The 19790-nt window shown below is 32.0% G+C and overlaps 1 protein-coding gene across 1 annotated transcript in view; it reads left to right on the forward strand.

Moving 5' to 3' along the window:
- Positions 1-1566: 1566 nt before the first annotated feature.
- Positions 1567-19790, forward strand: part of spartin — a 65967-nt gene continuing 47743 nt past the window's right edge. Inside the window, exons 1-2 of the mRNA XM_072530199.1 lie at positions 1567-1721; positions 1791-1961. Of these exons, the coding sequence (XP_072386300.1) occupies positions 1833-1961 (129 nt within the window). The 5' untranslated portion in view covers positions 1567-1721; positions 1791-1832. The remainder of the gene's footprint in view (positions 1722-1790; positions 1962-19790) is intronic.

Below are 19790 nucleotides of genomic sequence, written 5' to 3' on the forward strand. Positions count from 1 at the left end.
GTCTGTGCTCTCCAATTTTACTTTTATGGCTGTTCGATTCCTTTTTGCAAACGACCCTTGCAAAAGTTGACGATAGTCGTACAATCGCATGGTATTCGCAAATATTGAAGTTATAAAACAGCTCACGTATCTGGGAGTACAGATAACTAAGGACAGCAGCGAAGAAGAAATACGGAGAAGGATAATGCTTGTTAACAAAGCATACTTCTCTCTGTAGCAACTGTTTGGATCCAAAGACATCCATAAAGAAATATGATTTAAAAATAAAGTTCAAAATACATAAAACAACCGCAGAAACATGGATCATGGCAGAAAGAAAAATAAAATAGTACTTTTGAAAGAAAGCTATTGAGAAAGATATTGGGACACATTTGCGACAAAAATATGTGGAAAATAAGGTTAAACCACAAGTTATACCAATATTACAAAGAACCGCTTTAAGTATAGTATAGCAAATCATGCAAAAATACAAAGATTGCGCTGAGCGCGTCACCTTATCTTCTTCTTGATGTGCCTATCCGTTACGAATGTTGGTGATCATCATGGCAATCTTTATCTTATCTGCAGCAGCGCGGAAAAGCTGCACAGATGTTGTATTGAACCAGATTTTGAGGTTCTTTAACCAAGATGTTCTTCTTCTTCCTGGACGTCGTTTTCCAAACATTTTTCATTGCATGATGACTTGAAGGAGAGCATATCTGGATTAATTTCGCATAATATGTCCGGAAGAACTGTAACTTTCGAGATTTGATGGTGGTCAGTACCTTTCGGTTCTTATTCATTCTTCTGAGGACCCCTCATTTGTGACTCTGTCAGCCCACGGAATCTTAACGTCACCTTATAAGAATGTATAATACGAGAACACCTAGTAGGACGCTTAGTGAAACTATGATGTGCCTGAGCTGATCGTCTCAGGATCAGCAATCCTCGAATTGGGAGTCTTCCGTTGTTATGCAGGGTATTTGTTAAAAACTTTACACATGACACCAACTTATTAACAAAGATGTAATAAATAGCAAATTTTGTACCGTTTTAAGGTTTTTATCCACATATTTCCATATTATCCACCTGGTAAATCCACTGATGATGGATTAGTTAGTCCAAAAATGTTCTGTTGTAATGTAGCCCGAAAGGGTTTTAATTATATACCTTTCATAAAGGAATTTTTCAATAAAATTCCTGTGATTGATGGTATACAGCCAACTACAGGAATTTTATTTTATTTGGATTTCATTCTATATTCTCTTATTCTTCTCGTTGCGTATTCTGGGATATTTGCATTATGTATGCAAAATGTGTTATACTAGTGATCTTTTTAGTAATCGTTTATTATATTTTGCCTCTAATGCAGTAATATAATAATATAAATAGTGAAGTTAGTTACAGAACTGTAAAAATATCTTCTTTATAATAATATTTAATTCTTATATCGAGTTTCCTGTTAAATATTAAAATCTGACATCTCTGTAAGGCGTTCTTACGAGAATACTAATATTGACCAATCATGAGGCGTTGAGTAACTATTCTAGAAATATCATGTACAGCGAGCGGTAAATTTAAAAGACAGGTTTTAAAATAAAATTTCCAGTTAATTAGTAGATCAGTCAGTGACATGTCGAGTTGGTACAAATAAATACAAACATCTTTTAGGTACGAAGTTCAACATAGCCTACTGTTTTTTCGTGTCATAAAATTATTAAGTGTTACTACATTTTTATGAGGTATGATTGTGTATATAGTTGAGTAAAATCATAGTTATTTCATTTTTTTTGTTTTAATGTTGTTTTTAGGGTACATAACCTAACTTTAAAATAATCTAGTTGTCAGAAAAAATGTTTTCTACTAAACAACAAGTGTATTCATGGGAAAAAACATATCAGTTGATAAAGATTAAACACGATGAAGCATTTAGGGCCATAGATCAAGCTATTAGTCTAGAGGAACAAGAGAAACAAAATGAGGTAAGTACAATCAAAAAATATATTCTTTCCTTCAGATATTATACTGGTAACAAATAAAACAGAAACATGCTATTATAACATGATTTATTTATTAGTGTCCACAAGTCTTTTATCAATTCAAATTGTCATTCAATCATTAGCATAACAGACTTATTGTATGTTATATTTCAGTGTGAATAAATGTTAAAAACTATAAGTATATATTTTCATATACCAAGGTTTACAGTTTACAAGATTAAGTAACATTGTGAAAGTGTATCATTAATATCTAGGTTTGGTAATTTTGAGTGCTCTTGCTTCTTCAAGGTAATTATTGAATTATGTTAATATTCTCCAAAAGTTTAAACATATACCCCAAATAACAATTTGAAATATGTTTTTCAGTAATTAAAAATCTTAATATTGATAGCTATTAGCTGTTTATTCTGCCCTAGAGATCTTATTTGGCTACTGTCAATATGTTCCATTCTTATAAAAGTCCATAGAAGTACCAAAGAATATAGATGCTTATAAGCTTCTATATTCTTTGGAAGTACAATTACTTACAACTTGTAACTACAAAAAATATTGTTTGCTGCCAGGGCTTCCTATACTTTCTATTATTTTCATCAATAAAAGACAACAATGTATTAGACCATTTGTTACCACTAGTTAATTTTTTGAAAAAAGTTTGGCCAACTTCTATTTTTTTTTGTAAATTTTTTTTCTTTATACCTAAGTTTCAGTTTTTACTTTCTTTATGTGACATCTTTGGTGATGTACAAAAATAAAATTGTGGTTTGGAGGTACATATATAGACAGATACATTGAGAAATGTATCAATTAACACAAGTTTGTGATGAAAAGTTTTACAATGTAAATGGTTTTTTTATTAAGTACTTTCATAGTAATATTTTAATACAAAAAAAACTATTTAATTTAGTTTTCTTTTGTAAATTTGTAATTCATTCTGTTATACTTGGTATTGGTAATTTCTTTGATCTAACACTCCATTGTTAGTTGCCTGGTGCTATGTTCTATGTAATTTGTGAAATATTTTATTTTCTGGGTTTTCATTTGTCTTTCCTATTCCTGTGTGTTCTCTATCCATTTGTTCATTGAACATCCTCATCTGTTTTTATGATTGTTCCTATATTGAATATTTCATTAATTTGAAACTGAATGTTTGTTTTAAGTACTTGATTGAATTGTGTTGTGTCTGATATTTATGTAATTGGCTTTTGAGTTCTTAATAATTGGCATAATGGTTAGCTTAGTCATTTCAAAGGGTGCATACACATAACAAATTGTTTCCAATATCTTCTTTTATTAATATTTTAAGTATGTGAGAAAATAAATAAGGGATGCTATAAAATTTAATAAGAAGTAAGTAGGTAATGCCTTGAGGAAAGTAAATATAATACTAAATATAACACTAGGTTTATTAGATCATTCTTATTTTATTTTATTTATTTATCAACGGGCAATTTTATATATTTATCATATAAAAAAAATGTAACAACAAAATATCACCCATGCCAAATTTGTATGGAACAAAGATGGTCAAGGTGTTAAAATTAAATTTTATTCTTTGGTTTTTGTTCTGTCCAATAAAAATATTTATTTTTTCAAATTGCTCTGTTTGTTTGGCCTGTTAGCAAGAAGAGATTTAAATCCTATTTAACATAGTTGGAGTGAGGTGGGAGACATTTAAAGAGACATGTGCCACCTCCAAAAAGTTCTAGAGAGCTTTGCGACATACTGTGACAGGAATGGGACAATTTTCAACAAAATGTGATCCAAAATCTGATACAAAGCATGCTTTATCATTTGCAAGAGGTTACCATTTCCAGAGGAAAGAAGTCTTTAAACTTTCTGTTGTTTCAATGAAAACTGTATGAAAGTCAATTTGTTTATTTTTATTACTTTTAATAAACTAAACAACAGTAACTTTTAGTAAATTATGTGCCCTTTCCCATGTCAGTTGGGCCAATGTTACATTGAAAAGAAAATTAAATTTTAGAGAACAAAAACAAAAGTACAGTGTAGACTTTAAAAGTTTTAATTCATTGAAAAACATTTTTGAACTTTCATAATTTAAGAAAAATTTCTTTAAATTAATGAAAACAATGAATTAAACATAATAACCACAAATGGACTAAATCTGAAATCACAATGGCGAAAGGGGGGGTAGGGGGGAGGCTATTTAAAAACCTTTCCAAACATTTCTAATTTATGTGTATTTGTCCCATAAGAAAATTAAGATATTTCACTATGAATGTTCATATTTTAAGTTATGTTATTGTAAGATTAAGACATGTCTATTGAACTGCTACATATTCACAGTTCTGCTCTACGGAATGGAAGCATGGAAACTGACTGTTGCATCTATGAATCGGCTCGAAGCTTTCGAAATGTGGTGTTATAGGCGCATCTTACGTATATCCTGGGTTGACAGAGTTACTAATGTGGAGGTCCTGCGTAGAATGGGGAAAGAATGTGAAATTGTCATGACCGTCAAAACTAAAAAGTTGGAATATCTACATCTAATGAGAAATCAAGAACGTTACGGTTTTCTCCAGCTGATTCTCCAAGGGAAAGTAAATGGTAAGAGAGGACCAGGAAGAAGACGCATTTCCTGGCTTCAAAATTTACGAAAGTGGTATAACACGACTACCACTAAACTGTTCCGCGCTGCAATAAATAAAGTAAAGATAGCCGTGATGATCGCCAACATCCGGAACGGATAGGCACTTTAAGAAGAAGAAGAAGATTAAGACTTTAATTATTTTTTTACTGTATTTCAAGGTATTTATTTATACTTCATCTAATTTACATACCGTTGCACGTCATCGGCGTCATAGCCCGTGACGTCACATGATAACAAAACGAAATATTTAGGCGGTAGGTATGTTCTTTTTTAGAATCACTTTGCCGAGTACACTGGCATTGCAGCCACTAGACATATTTTATTATATACACGTAGAACTAATACACTCGCGATCATAAAATCCGGGTCATCTTGAAAATTTCAAGTTTCTTAAAGATTTTTGCCTCTGGTGCAGTAATTACCTTTTTTTTTTGCTAATTTATTTTTTATTTGTCATCAATGTTTGTTTTGAAAGAAAAAAAAATGGTTTTTTATTGTTTTTATTGAAAAAAACAGAAAACAAATCAAATTGTTAATAAAATAGACATACGAAAAAAAAATGGAAAATACGGAACGTGGCAAAAAATCAGTGAAATTTCAATGACCGATATCGTGTATTGCCTCCCCTTGATCTAATAACCTCTTGCAGACGACGGGGCATACTCTCAATTTTTCTCCGGATTACTGTGGTATGTTATTCCACTCTCTCACTAACAGATCCTTAAGCTCCTGTGCGTTGTTAGGAGGAGGTGTATGGGTTTGAATACGTTTTTTCAAATTGTCCCAGAGATGTTCGATGGGATTCAGGTCCGGAGACCTAGCTGGCCAGGGTACCCTCGTAATTCCAACTTCGTCCAAGTATTACATACTGATCCTGGCAACGTGCGGTCGCACGTTGTCCTGCATAAAAACGGCGTTTTCTCCAAGCCCTGCCATGTTGGGCATAACATGTTCTTTCGGAATCTCCGTAATGTACCTTCGTGCAGTTAGGGACCCATTTTCGATGAAGGGTAATTCTGTGTGGAAGTCGGAAGATATACCTCCTCAAGCCATGACCGAGCCTCCACCAAATGGCATTCTTGGAGCAATGCAAGCTTGTGAAAATCGTTCACCGGTTCTCCTCCAAACTCTTACCCGTCCATCGAATCCAGTTAGGCAGAAACGGGATTCATCTGAGAATAACACTTTGCTGCAATCGTTAATTCACTAATGCGCGTATTGTCGAGCAAAAGCTAGTCGTGCAACTCGAGGCACCCGGCGCAGTGGCGGTCCTCTAGCCATTACCCGAGAAGATAGTCAAGAAGAATGAAGTCTTCTTCTGACTGTTGCAACACTAAAATTGCGATTTCGTACTTCCTCTAGACGATTTTGATGCATAACCGCAGTTGAGGTCCGGTTTCGTAAAGCCTGAAACACAAGGAAACGGTCATCTAGTGCCTTAGTCGTTCTTCTTCATCCAGAGCTAGGTCGCCTGGTTAGCAAACTTGCCTCCTGAAAGCGTTGAAGCACTCGTTGAACCGTAGAAAGGCTTACGCCAACAGTTCTTGCGACTTGCCGTTGAGTGTGACGGTCTTCCACAAGTGCAACAATTTGTGCCGTTTCAACAACAGTCAAAGGCATTTTTGTCAAAAAATAAACACTAATAATGGCACTAATAAACGTTTGTCAACTAAATAATAAATAAACGTTTGTCCGTTGCATTTGAACAGAAAGTCGAAGTACAAACGAGACATTTAAAACAAGCGGAGTTACATGTAGCGTTCATTTTGGGAAGTGTGCACTTTACCGCGAAATCGGCACTATTGGAATTCTTTGTTACAAAGCAAACCGCAACAATTCTCAGAAACATGCATTAGTTTGTATTTGTGTTATTATTATTTACGATAAAGCTCGTTAAAAATGAAATATCGGTGATTTTCAAGGTGACCCGGATTTTATGATCGCGAGTGTATTTAAAGATTTCTATTCATGTTAACTTAAAGAAATAGACAACAATATATTTAATTTAATTTGTATAAATGCATTATAAAGCGTTTTTATAAAGAACATTTGTTCAGAACACACTGTAACTGTAATTGAACGAAGGTGATATTTTGGCATAAATTGGTAACACTTATTTGACAGTTGCGGTATTGACACTTTTTGTACTTTATTATTTTAAATTTTAAAGTGAATACCTCTTGTTTTATATTTTTACCCATTTAATAAAATCTGTTCTTTTTAGAACAAAATTAGTGTGTTTTATTTAAAAAATGTTACGTAAGAATTTAAATAGTCGTTGTAAAGAGTATAATAATAATTATGTGACCTATTTGATTTAAAATGGATTCAGGATTTTTTTATACTTTGGCAACTATGTCAACTTTGATCTCTGACGTAGATAATGACGTGCAACGGTTTGTAAATTAGATGGACTGTAGGAATTTATTTACGAAGTTGAAAAATATTTGTTTTATTCTTTTTTCTTTGTCAGTGATTTAATCCTGTTAAATACTAAAGATATTCGTTTTCTCATAGTTTAAGTTGTAATAGAACATTCTGTGGAAACATTTCTATCAAATTGCCATAATGAGTGTTTAAAAAAAATGTTGTAATAGTTATTGAGTTTATGTTTTAGATCTAGGCATATAATGGCTAGTAAACATGTGTTGAAAATATCCAGTATTAATGACAACAAAACTGCTATTAACTATTTAATCTACGAGAAATCGAATATATTTAGTCTTTTAGGGGATAAAATCACTAGCACTTAAAAAAGTTTAAAACATTAATATAAATATTATTTAACTTCTTAAATAATTTTAATGATTTATTGAATAATTTTGTAATAACCCCTATAAAAACAACAACAAAATACCTTGAAATACAGTAAACAATAATTAAATTTTTAATCAAACCATAAAATATTAACATTCATATTGTTCTGAAGCTATTTTCTTGTGGCATTTTAAATTAATTTATATTTAAATGGGAATAAGCCACAATTAAAGGTTAAAATACGTTTATTGACGTTTCAATTTCTACTTCGGAAATCGTTCTCAAAATACAAACATTAGTAAATTAAACAAATTTTGTTTTTTGTTACTTAGTGAAAAAATTCTTCTAATAATTTAATTTTATCTGACTCATCTATATTGACAATTCAGACATACCTTATACATTTTAAAGTAGACGACTTTAAAATGATATTGCCAATATTGTTGAGTTGCGTTCCTGGGACGACTTTACTTATAAGATAGTTCATTCAATTACATGAAATCAACTTTAACTTGAGAATATCCGTCAGAAAAGATCATAACATGTAATTCGTCTTTAAAAAGACAAATACATGCCATGATGACAGTAAAATTCTCCTGTTAGTGATTCCATAGTAAATTATGAGGAAAAAACCAGGAAAAAAACCTCATAATACTATCCCGACATGGTAAGTATTTGATCGTGCATTTAGTTTACCTTCAATAAACACCAAATTCCGATTTTATATGTTTGTTATTTAAAAAACATAAATGATGTATTCTCTATATGTTACTGACTTACCAATACTGGTATTTTCCTTTTAATAACTTCCTCTTTCAATATGGGTAACCAGATCCTACTACATTCTGCCGAGGAATTCGCGAATTTACGATTTTTTATTTTCAACGGGCTGCTGCCCAATAACATTTACAATGTTTACAATGTATACAATAAAACAAAATAAAATATAAATATTACAAACTTAATCACGTAATTTAGTTTTATATATCAAAATGATGACTACCTATTCCACAGCCACTCAAATAAACATATGCCTGAGACCAGTAATGAATTTGGCCTTCAGGGAAAAAAAAATCTAGATCTGGGTAAATATTTGCCCATCTTAGTGCTCGAGATAAAAAATTATTATATGCATAGTTGGTTCTGTGAAGATAACATAAAAAGTTCAACCTGCTCAAGTAGCTGAGAACACAAGACTGTAGAATTAATTATGCCATAAAGCATCTTTGCATCTTTAATTAAACATCAGTTATACAATTAGAGAATATCAAGTTGGGTTTCAATTTGATCATAATTTACTTGATTTAATTCAAAAGGTATACCCTGTTTATATGCTACATATTTCAAGAACTTGTGTTGAACTGTCTCAATTTTTGATATGTAAATATTATAAGATGGTGACCATATACAAGAACAATACTCTAGATGAGGTCTAACTAAAGAACAATACAGTAATTTAATCGCTTCAATATTCTGAAAAGTCTCTAGTGAATCTTTTTATAATGCCAAGCATTTGTAAAGACTTGGAAATTATTGACATATAATGTGATTCAAATAAAAGTTAAAGTCTAAATTAATTCCCAAATCACGAATTTCGGTAACCCAGTCAACAAGAATGTTCTGTATATTATAATTATATTCCATTGGGTCTCTCGATCGTCCACAATCGTACAGCATGGCACTTGGATGCGTTCAGGGCCATGGCATTCAACACACACCACTCACTCAACTGATCAAGATTGTGTTGAAGATTAACATAATCTTCTGTATCATTGATAATTGTTTAGAACTTTAGATCGTCCACAAAAAGAAGACGTGAACTGTGCTGGAAGCAGTGGTGTATATTATTGATGAATATGTTAAATGACAAGGGTCCCAAATGAGAACCCTGGGGTACTTCTGAATTAACCTTAATCTCACTAGAAACAAAATCCTTGATACGCACCATCTGAACTCAGCCAATCAAATATGTTCTCAGACATCTAAGAAGTGGCCCATCAACATCAATTTTTTAAGTTAACAATTTAAAATATTAAATGAAAGAGGAGAACAAAACAACATTGAAGAAGAACGGAAGATCATCCAAACGACAATTACAAATATGGTAAAGGAAACATTAGGTGAAACCTCAAGCAAAAGAAACGAGGAATGATTTGACCAAGATTGCCAACAAGTAATAAATAGCAAAAATATAGCTAGACAGAAATGTCTACAAAGGAATTCCCGATCGAATAGAAGGGCATATGAAGAACTCGGAAAAGATGCAAAGAAAATATGCAGAAGGAAAAAGAGAAATGTTGAATAGAAACATACAACAAATTACAGATTATAATAACAGACGAGAGACTAGAAAATTTTAAAAGGAAACCAAGCAATGCACCCAAGGATACATGACAAGATCAACAGTTTGCAACGACAAAAATGGGGCAATTATCAGCGAGAAAGAGGAAATAATGAAAAGGTGGAAGGAGCATTTTCAAGAGCTGTTCAACCCAGAAAAAGAACAAAACGAAGATGAAGAGATAATTCACCACACAGCAGAACAACTAGTTGAGCAACCAACATTGGAAGAAACGATAAACGTCATAAAACATCTAAAAAATAACAAAGCACCTGGCACAGATGGAATAACTGCAGAACTGATAAAGAATGGTGGACATGCGCTATGGAGGCGTATCCATAAACTAATCGACCGCATATGGACACTAGAAGTCATCCCAGAAGATTGGAAAGTAGGAATCATACTTCCTATGTACAAAGGGGGAGACAAACGATTCTGTAAAAATTTTAGGGGCATAACAGTTTTAAATGTCATCTACAAGATATTATCAGGAATTATATACAGCCGCCTGGAATCGTTTTCGGAGGAGATTATTGGTGAATACCAATGTGGCTTCAGACCAAAGAGGTCAACTATAGACCAAATACATATGTTAAGAGGTATACATGAAAAATGTGTTGAATATAACATACCTATTTACAACTTGTATATCGATTTCAAACAGGCGTTTGATGGAGTAGATCGACAAAAGATGTTAAAGCAACTATCTATGTTAGGGATACCCAATAAGTTGGTCAAACTTATACGAATGACTCTGGAGGGTTCCAAAGCTATGGTGAGAATAGATGGAGATATGACGCAGGCCTTTGATATTGAAAATGGAGTTAGACAAGGGGATGCCTTATCAACAACACTTTTTAATCTAACTTTAGAAGCTGTTGTTAGAAAACTGGATATAAACGGCTGTATTAATACAATATCAATGCAAATATGCGTATATGCGGATGATGTTGCCATAATAAGCCGCAACAAAATGGTATTAAGCGAAAAAGTTATAGAACTGAAACGAGAAGCTGCTACGTTTGGTCTATATATAAATGAAAGCAAAACAAAATATATGGAGTGCACAAAATCTACCTAGGCTCAATAATAAATGACAACAACATCAGTCAAGATATACAAGCACGGATTCTTAGCGGTAATAAGTGCTTTTATGCATACAAAGACTTAATGAAAAGTAAGTTAATGAATCGTGAGTCTAAGCTGAGAATCTACAAAACAGTAATTAGACCAGTGGTCACATATGGATGTGAAACGTGGACCCTCTCAACCACTGATGAAAATCAACTGAGAATATTTGAGCGCAAAATACTAAGGAAGATATTTGGACCAACCCAATGCAGCGATGGTTCGTGGAGAATTAAAACGAACCACGAGCTGGATGAACTAATGCAGAGCGCAGATTTGTAAAGTCACAAAGACTAAACTGGCTTGGTCATCTAGAAAGAATGCCAGATAATCGAGCTGTAAAAGTAGTCCAGAGATGGAAGCCCCAAGGAAACAGAACAAGAGGAAGGCACCGTAAAAGATGGATAGACGACGTAGAGAGGGATCTTAAAACCATGAACATCAGGCAGTGGCGAAGGAAAGTATCCGACAGGGCAGAATGGAAGAACATTGTTAAGCAGGCCAAGACTCACAAAGGTTTGTAGCGCCATTAGAAGAAGATTTAAAATATTATGGTTGACCCGATCAAAGACCTTGGAGAAATTAGTGTATAGTGCATGTACCCTACAGCCCCTCTCCAAGGCCTTCCTCAGGAAGTACACAAACACTAGTATATTACATCAGTTGATCTACTCTTCCGAAATCCAAATTGTGGGTCTACTAGCTGTTTTTCAAGTAAAGCTTTAAGGGAACATAGTCAAGATAGCGAAGATAGTCACATACAAAACATTCAAATATCTTTGGTATTATGCTAATTATACTAATGAGCCTGTAATTATTCACCAATGAATTATCTCCCGCTTTAAAAATAGGCAATAAAAAAATATTTTTCCAGCATTCTGAAAATTCACCCTTATTTAAGGATATATTGAAAATGTGAAAAAGAGATCTGGATAATATAAAACAACAATTCTTGAGAAAGATGGGAGGCAATCCATCAGGACCAGGACCCTTATTCACATCCAGTTCTGATAATTTTAAATAAATACCAGATACAGCTATGTTGAAAAAAGTCAAGTTAGTAAGACCAAGTAAAGGTGAGTCACTGGGTATGTCACATATTCGAGTGGAATAGACTGAAAAAATATTCTGCAAAAAGATTTTCAATGTCTGGTCTGTAACTGGATTCAACACCAATAATATCTCAACGCAGCAGGCAATGAAGGCTTTCCCCTCTGTGAATTTACATGATTTCTGTAGTCTTCAACTTTTAACAATTTACAGTTGGCCCTCAGCTGAGAAAAACTGGACTAAAAAAACCAAGAAGGGAATCTACATTTTAAATACCTTTTTAGGAGGATAAATAATTCTATAGCTAAGTAAACTATATCATAAAAAATATTCACAATTTGATTCAGTGGTTTTCCTAAAAATAAATTATCCCAACAGAACAAAAAATCAGTTATTTTCACATAGTCAGCGGACTTAAAGTCCCTATAGAAACCATCACTAACCAAACCACTATTATTGGGGCACCTTTTGGTCATCTTTATCTCAAATTCCAGGGATGAGTGGTGCATACCATCCCTCAAAAGAGCTTCATCTGTCCTGGACACAGTTACATCAAAACAAAAATAAACAATACACTCTCTAGAAGAAGTTTATTTATTCAAAAATAGGGAAAGCCCTAATACATACAAAATTAATCAATTTATAACATTAATACATAAAATAAAAATAACAATTACACTTAAAATATAGTACCTACACTTATTAAAAATATAAATCAATAATATATAACATAAAACATGACTACATAACAACTACCTAACTAATGGTGCTTTTAATATGGTCCATTAATTTGCTTTTCAACATTTGTATAGATGAACAACTTTTAACTGTTTGAGGAAGTTTATTAAAAAGATCAAAACCCTTAAACATCAAAGAGTTTCTTGAAGCTGTCGTTTTTGTTTTCACAATGTGTAAATTGCACACTTACCTCGAGTAGGGTAATTGTGAATATCACAATTCCGTGTAATAAACTCACAAAAGTAAGCAGGGGCCAAATTATTTAGAATTTTATAAATGAAAACCATTGTAAGGTAAAAGACCCTTTGTTGAACTAAAACCCACTGCAGCATGCTAAGCATTGTTGCTATAGGTGTATATCTACTTCCACCAATAATGATTCTCATTCCTCGATTTTGTAATTTTTGCAACTGGGCCGATTGATTTAAGTTAAAGAGAAAAATAACTAACGATCAAAAATCGAAGTGATGTTGAATAATTGCATTAAAAACTGTAATTTTAGTTGAAGTTGACAAATTTTTAGATATTCTGGAAAAAAAAGTATAATTTTTTAGAAATCTCTATATTAAGAGGTTTTTATGATCTTAGCTCCGACAGGAAGACATACATTTTCATTTCATGCAGTTTGATTATTTCATATTTTCAATATTGAACCTTTAATATTTCCACATTCACAATATGGATTAGTTGCCACATTCATTTTGTTTTATGTTATGAATTTTTTGATGTCAAAGAATTTCCCGTTCTGTATATATTAATTAGTATATAGAGTCGATCCGTTAAGGTAACAATACCACTAGCCCAGTCTGGTTAAAAAAAAAGGTGGAAAAATGTTTCGCAGATATCTGAAGCTTTTAAGACATAGGTGGGGGATACTAGATGATGAATAGATGAAAAGATACTCCTAGTTTTACCTTGCGTTTTTTTAAGCAATAATTTATGGTCACAATTTGATTTTTTTTCCATAAATTTTTTCCCTTATATTTTAAATAAACAATATTTATGTCATTTTTTATGTCAAGAATATCTTTATTTTCCCGTTTTTTTAATTCAAATTGATAAACAATTTACAGAGATATTTGCAAAAAAGCAGTTTTTTTGCACTAATTTATAAATTTTATTAATTTTTTTATTAACAAAATAAAATAGTATTAATACATTTAAACATCAAGGAATTACCATCTTTTAGATTTGTGCGAAATTTTCCCCCGATCAGTCAAATATTTTATAAGTTATTTAATTTGTTTATCCCTGAGGCTAATTATTTAAACTATTGAGCTTGCCCTATGCATGATGCTAGACATATTCAGCAAATTTCATAGGATTCTTTAAGACTTAGACTATCTCAGAAGTTAAATGCATATTGAGTTTTCATCGAAATTATTTACAAAATAAACGTTTGAAAAAGGGGTATGTTTTTGACTTATAAACAATTGTAATAACTTCTATATTTTTCAAGCTACAGACTTGTACGTACAACCATTGGATAGCTGGTAAAAAAGCTCACATTAAAAAATAAAAAAGCTTCTATGACCAATAGGAACGAAGTTAGTGACTATTTTTAAAAAAATCATATCTCCATTGTTTATAAACATTAAGAAGTAAAATTTGCCAAATTTTGAATGAAAATCTAAACTCTATATTGAAACTTATAGCTATAAAATTTATCTAATTTTTCGAAACGACGGTACTTTCGAAAGATCGACATAGGAAAGTTGAGAGGATATCTGTTTCAGCTCCATTTTTTTTTTTCGGCATCGGAACTTCAAATTGCAACACGTAGGAAAAATTTACATTATCTCGACTTCCTTTGCAGCTACAAGCCTCTTTTTTTATTCTGGGGTAGCTCGTCGAAATATGAATAACTACATAGTTTTCACTGGCCGGAAAATATGGGAAAACTCGGAAAAATTGAGTCCATTTGAAATTCACCCTAAATACTTACTTTTTTTAAATTTGCTCGAAGTAGTCTGTCGCAGTATTAATAATGATGACATAATTTTTACCCCCCATAAATCTCGGAATATCCCGGAAAATCAACATATGTTTTTTCATTTTATATCAATGATGTAATAATACTTATATATTTTATAAATTAAATTTCAGGTAATTTTTTACACATTATATTATTATATTCCTTATATTAATTATAATTGTTTCTATTTTTATAATTAACAATATTGATTTTTATTCTATTTTTCTTACAAATATGATATACAATATTAATCTAATCTGCCTTACTGCTTTGATAAAATAAGTCGATTTTTTCATCACTTGCCTTATTAAATTTTGCAATGTTTATTGAAGTTTAGTTTTTTTATTTTCTTTACATACATTGGTTTAAAAGTTAAAATTTGGTTCATTTATTCGACTTCACTGTCAGGTCTGAACCTTTTTGTTGCAGGTTGTTTGTCTTCACTTATTAAGTCAGTCTTTCCATACATTAACATAATAATGGGCGATCTTAATGCCAAGGTGGGTCAAGGTAAGGTAGGAGAACAAGTAGGAAAATATGGGCTTGGAAACAGAAATGACAGAGGAGATCGATTGATTGAATTTTGCCAAAGTGAAGACTTTGTAGTAACAAATACCTTTTTCAAATTACCTCCTCGACGGTTATATACATGGACATCTCCACAACATACCAAAGAAAAAATAGTGAGAAATCAAATAGACTACATTATGATAGCAAGGAGGTATCATAATGATGTTAAATATACTAAGACGTACCCAGTAGCTGATATATGCTCAGATCATAACCCGGTAGTTACTGTGATAGAGGCGAGACCAAAAAAGATTAGAAGACCACACAGAAAGGGACTAAATTTAAATGAACTTAGAAACAAAAATATACGACAAGAAACAGGAGAAGAAATAAATGAAAACCTCCGTTCAGTGCAGCAACAAATTAACGATACAAACAATGTTAACCAAAAATTAAATTACATAAATACAGCTATACAAACAGCAGGAAAAAAACATCTTACAAAAACAACAACAAAGAATAAGGGGTGGATGACACAAGATATACTAGACTTGATGGAACAAAGAAGAAACATGAAGAATTACCCAGACAAATACAAAGAAATAAATAAACACATAAAAAAGAGAATAAAAGAAGCCAAAGAGAAGTGGATTAAAGAACAATGTGAAGAAATGGAAACCTATGAGAAAAAGTACGATGCGTTCAATATGCACAAAAAAGTAAAAGAGATAACAGGAAGCATAAACAAATGCCAAATAGGTAAACTTAAAGATAAAGATGGAAATCTTATTGTAGATCTAGAGAATAAAATAAAAAGATGGACAGAATACCTGAATGAATTATTTGAAGACGATAGAAACAACTTAACTCAGATAATCAATGCAACTGGGCCAGACATATTGAAAGAAGAAGTAGAATACGCAATAAGAAACGCTAAAAATGGAAAAGCAAATGGACCTGATGAAATTCCTACAGAATTGTTGAAGCTTTTGAATGATAAATCTGGAACCATAATATTAAATTTTGCAGCGAGGAGCTAAAACAGTTTCCCCTCCACTTTCCTATGTCGATCTTTCGAAAGTAACTTCGTTTCAAAAGGTTTTAAGTTTCGAAAAATTTGATGAATTTTATAGCTATAAAATTCAATATAAAGTTTAGATTTTCATTCAAAATTTGTGCAAATTTTACTTCTTAATGTTTATAAACAATGGAGATATAATTAACAAAAAAATTGTCGCTAACTTCGTTTCTATTGTTCATAGGTTTACTTTTTTCTTGAATGTGAGTTTTTTTACTAGCTATCTAATGGTTGTACGTACAAGTCTGTAGCTTGAAAAATATAGAAGTTATTACAATTGTTTATAAGTAAAAAACATACCCCTTTTTCAAACGTTTATTTTGTAAATAATTTCGATGAAAACTCAATATTCATTTAACTTCTGAGATAGTATAAGTCTTAAAGAATCCTATGAAATTTGTTAAATGTGTCTAGCATCATTCATAGGGCAAGTTCAATGGTTTAAATAATTATTCCCAGGGATAAACAAATTGAATAACTTTTAAACTATTTGACCAATCGGGGGGAAAGTTCGCACAAATTTAAAGGACGGTAATTCCTCAATGTTGAAATGTATTAATAACATTTTATTTTGTTAATAAAAAAATTAATTAAATTTATAAATTAGTGCAACAAAACTGCTTTTTTGCAAATATTTATCTCTGTAAATTATTTATCAATTTTAATTGAAAAAACGGGAAAATAAAGATATTTTTGATATAAAAAAATGTTATAAATATTGTTTATTTAAATTGTAAGGGAAAAAACTTATAGATAATAAATCAAATTCTGACTATAAATTATTGTTTAAAAAAAACGCAAGGTAAAAATAGGAGTATCTTTTTATCTATTCGTCATCTAGTAACCCCCACCTATGTCTTAAAAGCTTCAGATATCTGCGAAACATTTTGCCGTGAAATCGATGATTTTTGTATAACCAGACTGGGCTACACATCATTCAGGCGGTATTTAGAAGTCTCATGAAAGTAAATATTATAATTATATAGGCGGTTTATAATGTAGGCACAACAGTGTAATATTATAATAATATCCAAATTCATTTCGATTTTCTAGTAACATTAATTTTGAAGGCATCATTCACTTGTTATCATGCTTTTTGCTTTTGTTTTCATATATTAAGAAATATTTGTATCTGATTTGATTTTATTAGACGATGAAATAGGTACTATTTAATTTGCTATTTACTTTTAATATAATTACTATGGGCCTATTACTGCATTAATGGCTTATCCTATGGTTTTAATGTTTTTTGAATGTCTTTTCTTAGAATTTACTACATACATTATGAGTCTTTTAACAATCAATGTATTGTGTCGCAAATATATAGAAAATTATTATCTAGAAGAAACTATTGTTTTTCTTATCTTTAATTTAAGCACATTTATGTATTAATGGTAATTAATTAGCTTCGGTTGACAATGACTCATTTCACGACCTTTAAAATAAATATCAATACTACTTTGTTATTTAAAAACTGTTTATCTATGGCCGAAAAACAACTTTTGGCTAAGAAAAAGATATGAGCAAATCGGAATATAATATAACACCACATTTCTGCATTTGAAAAACAGTGCTTGTAATATCAGCAGAACTTTAGAAAGCATCTTGCAGAAGAATAGTATTAGAAAAGAAAATAACTGCCGATAACAACCAAGAAATTAACAAATAACCTCTACATGAATAAAACATAAAATTTTAAATTTCAAAAAGTATTTAAATAAAGTACAAAGAATAAAGTTAATGCAATACCATTAGTAAAGCTTAAAATTGTTAGTTTAGACATTCTGTTATTACTATGAGATATTACAGATTACAAAGATAATAAGAGATTACAAATCTCTTCTTATCTTTCCAATTACCGCTTTCAGGTCTGTCTCCTGCATAGCGAGATCAAGCATTTCTGTTTTGCTTAACCGTAGATATTTGGTTTATGGGTGACCCCATTTTTAATATTCTCTTCATTATATAGCTAATATTGTCATCGTCGAAATCAACCATACCTGCCAGCAAGAACATATAAAAGCAGTTCTCTCCAATTTAATTTAATTTAACAGTACCAAAGATGGTAGGCTTCTCATTACTCTAGAAAAGGATCAAGCTACCTTAAACAAAATTAAGACCACGCTAAATAAAAAGGACGGTTAGAAGAAGTTAGGGGACAAAGGAAAGTATGTTGCCCTACATATTAGCGACATGTTGGCGAACGCCACTACACAAGAAATAATAGATGCCTTCAATGAACAAGTCGGCAAGTACGAGGACACCTACAAAATAGGAGACTTAAAACGGCTACGAGGAGATACCCAGGCAACTACACTGGTAGTTTCTGTAAGGGTGGTGGAAGTTATCCTCGGTAGAGGGTATATCAGAGTGGAAATATAGTTAGATGCCAGGTTAGAAAAACGTCTGAGGCTTATTAGATACATTAAGTGCTGGGCCTATAGCAATGCAAAGATGAGTTGCAAAGGACCAGACCGTAGCTGGAAAAAAAAATCACGGCGTAAAAGGGTGTCAGGGAAAACACTGGTGTGTTCTGTGTAGTGTAGTGCAGAACACAGAACAGGAAGTATGGATTGTTCAGAATTTCTGGAAGCCCTGAAAAAGGTCTGAAATGCCAAAAGACACGGGACTAAGTTACATCCACCTCTTCCCCCTCTAGTATACCCGTACAATAAATCAGCGCGCAGGTACCCGTCGAAGAAATGAGGTCTTTGAGGACCTTCTTATGGATGAGTTCTCAAAGGCTTGCGACGAAATAAAGACTGCGCTCAGCGAGGCTCGCACACCCGGAGGCGCAAGGCAGAAGGTGGATGAATTGTTGCCTGACAGCGTCCACCGAATAATCTTGTAATAGTCACAATAGTCACCATAACCCATCTAAGTGATCTAATACGCTAGTGATAGAGACTTAAAATGGCTTAGATAGGAATAAAAAGACTAAAAATACTACGCCGGAAGAGCAAAGTCACCACACGACTTAATTTACGCAAAAGCTATAGAAATCAAAGCAGATCTCTCGATTGTCCCAGAACCTAATAAAAGATAAGCTACGCATAAAGGCTGGATATATGATAATAACGTCGACGTAGCTATAAATATATTAAACAAAAAGGTGTGCGTCAATAAAATAGTAAGAAAAGAGGACATGTAACAATGAATTGATTAAGAGAAAGATTTGTTAGTAGCCGGAGACATAAACGCTAAATCCATTTTATGGGGATCCCACGAAATGACGAGAGGGGCGAACTTTGGAACGTGAAACCACCCTGTGTAAGAGGTACATCGGAAAGTCATATATATATATATATATATATATATATATATATATATATATATATATATATATATTTATTATATATACACATATATGTATATATTACCCTAGCAAACAATGAGAATCTTTTCATCTTTCACCGGTACATCACGTATGCAATTGACACTAAGGTCACAAAATACGACAGGAAGAAGATAATTTATAAAAAAAATAAATAACCGACCAGAAGAAACTACCAACTTCAATGAGTTCCGAGAAATGATTGGAATGATTAAATCCAAAATAAACGAGGGAAATGCTTAAGATGCAAGCGAATAGCACAAGGCACAGCAAACAAGAAGAACATAAG

This window comes from Diabrotica undecimpunctata, chromosome 4 (genome assembly GCF_040954645.1).
Source record: "Diabrotica undecimpunctata isolate CICGRU chromosome 4, icDiaUnde3, whole genome shotgun sequence".
Taxonomy (NCBI): Eukaryota; Metazoa; Arthropoda; class Insecta; order Coleoptera; family Chrysomelidae; genus Diabrotica; species Diabrotica undecimpunctata.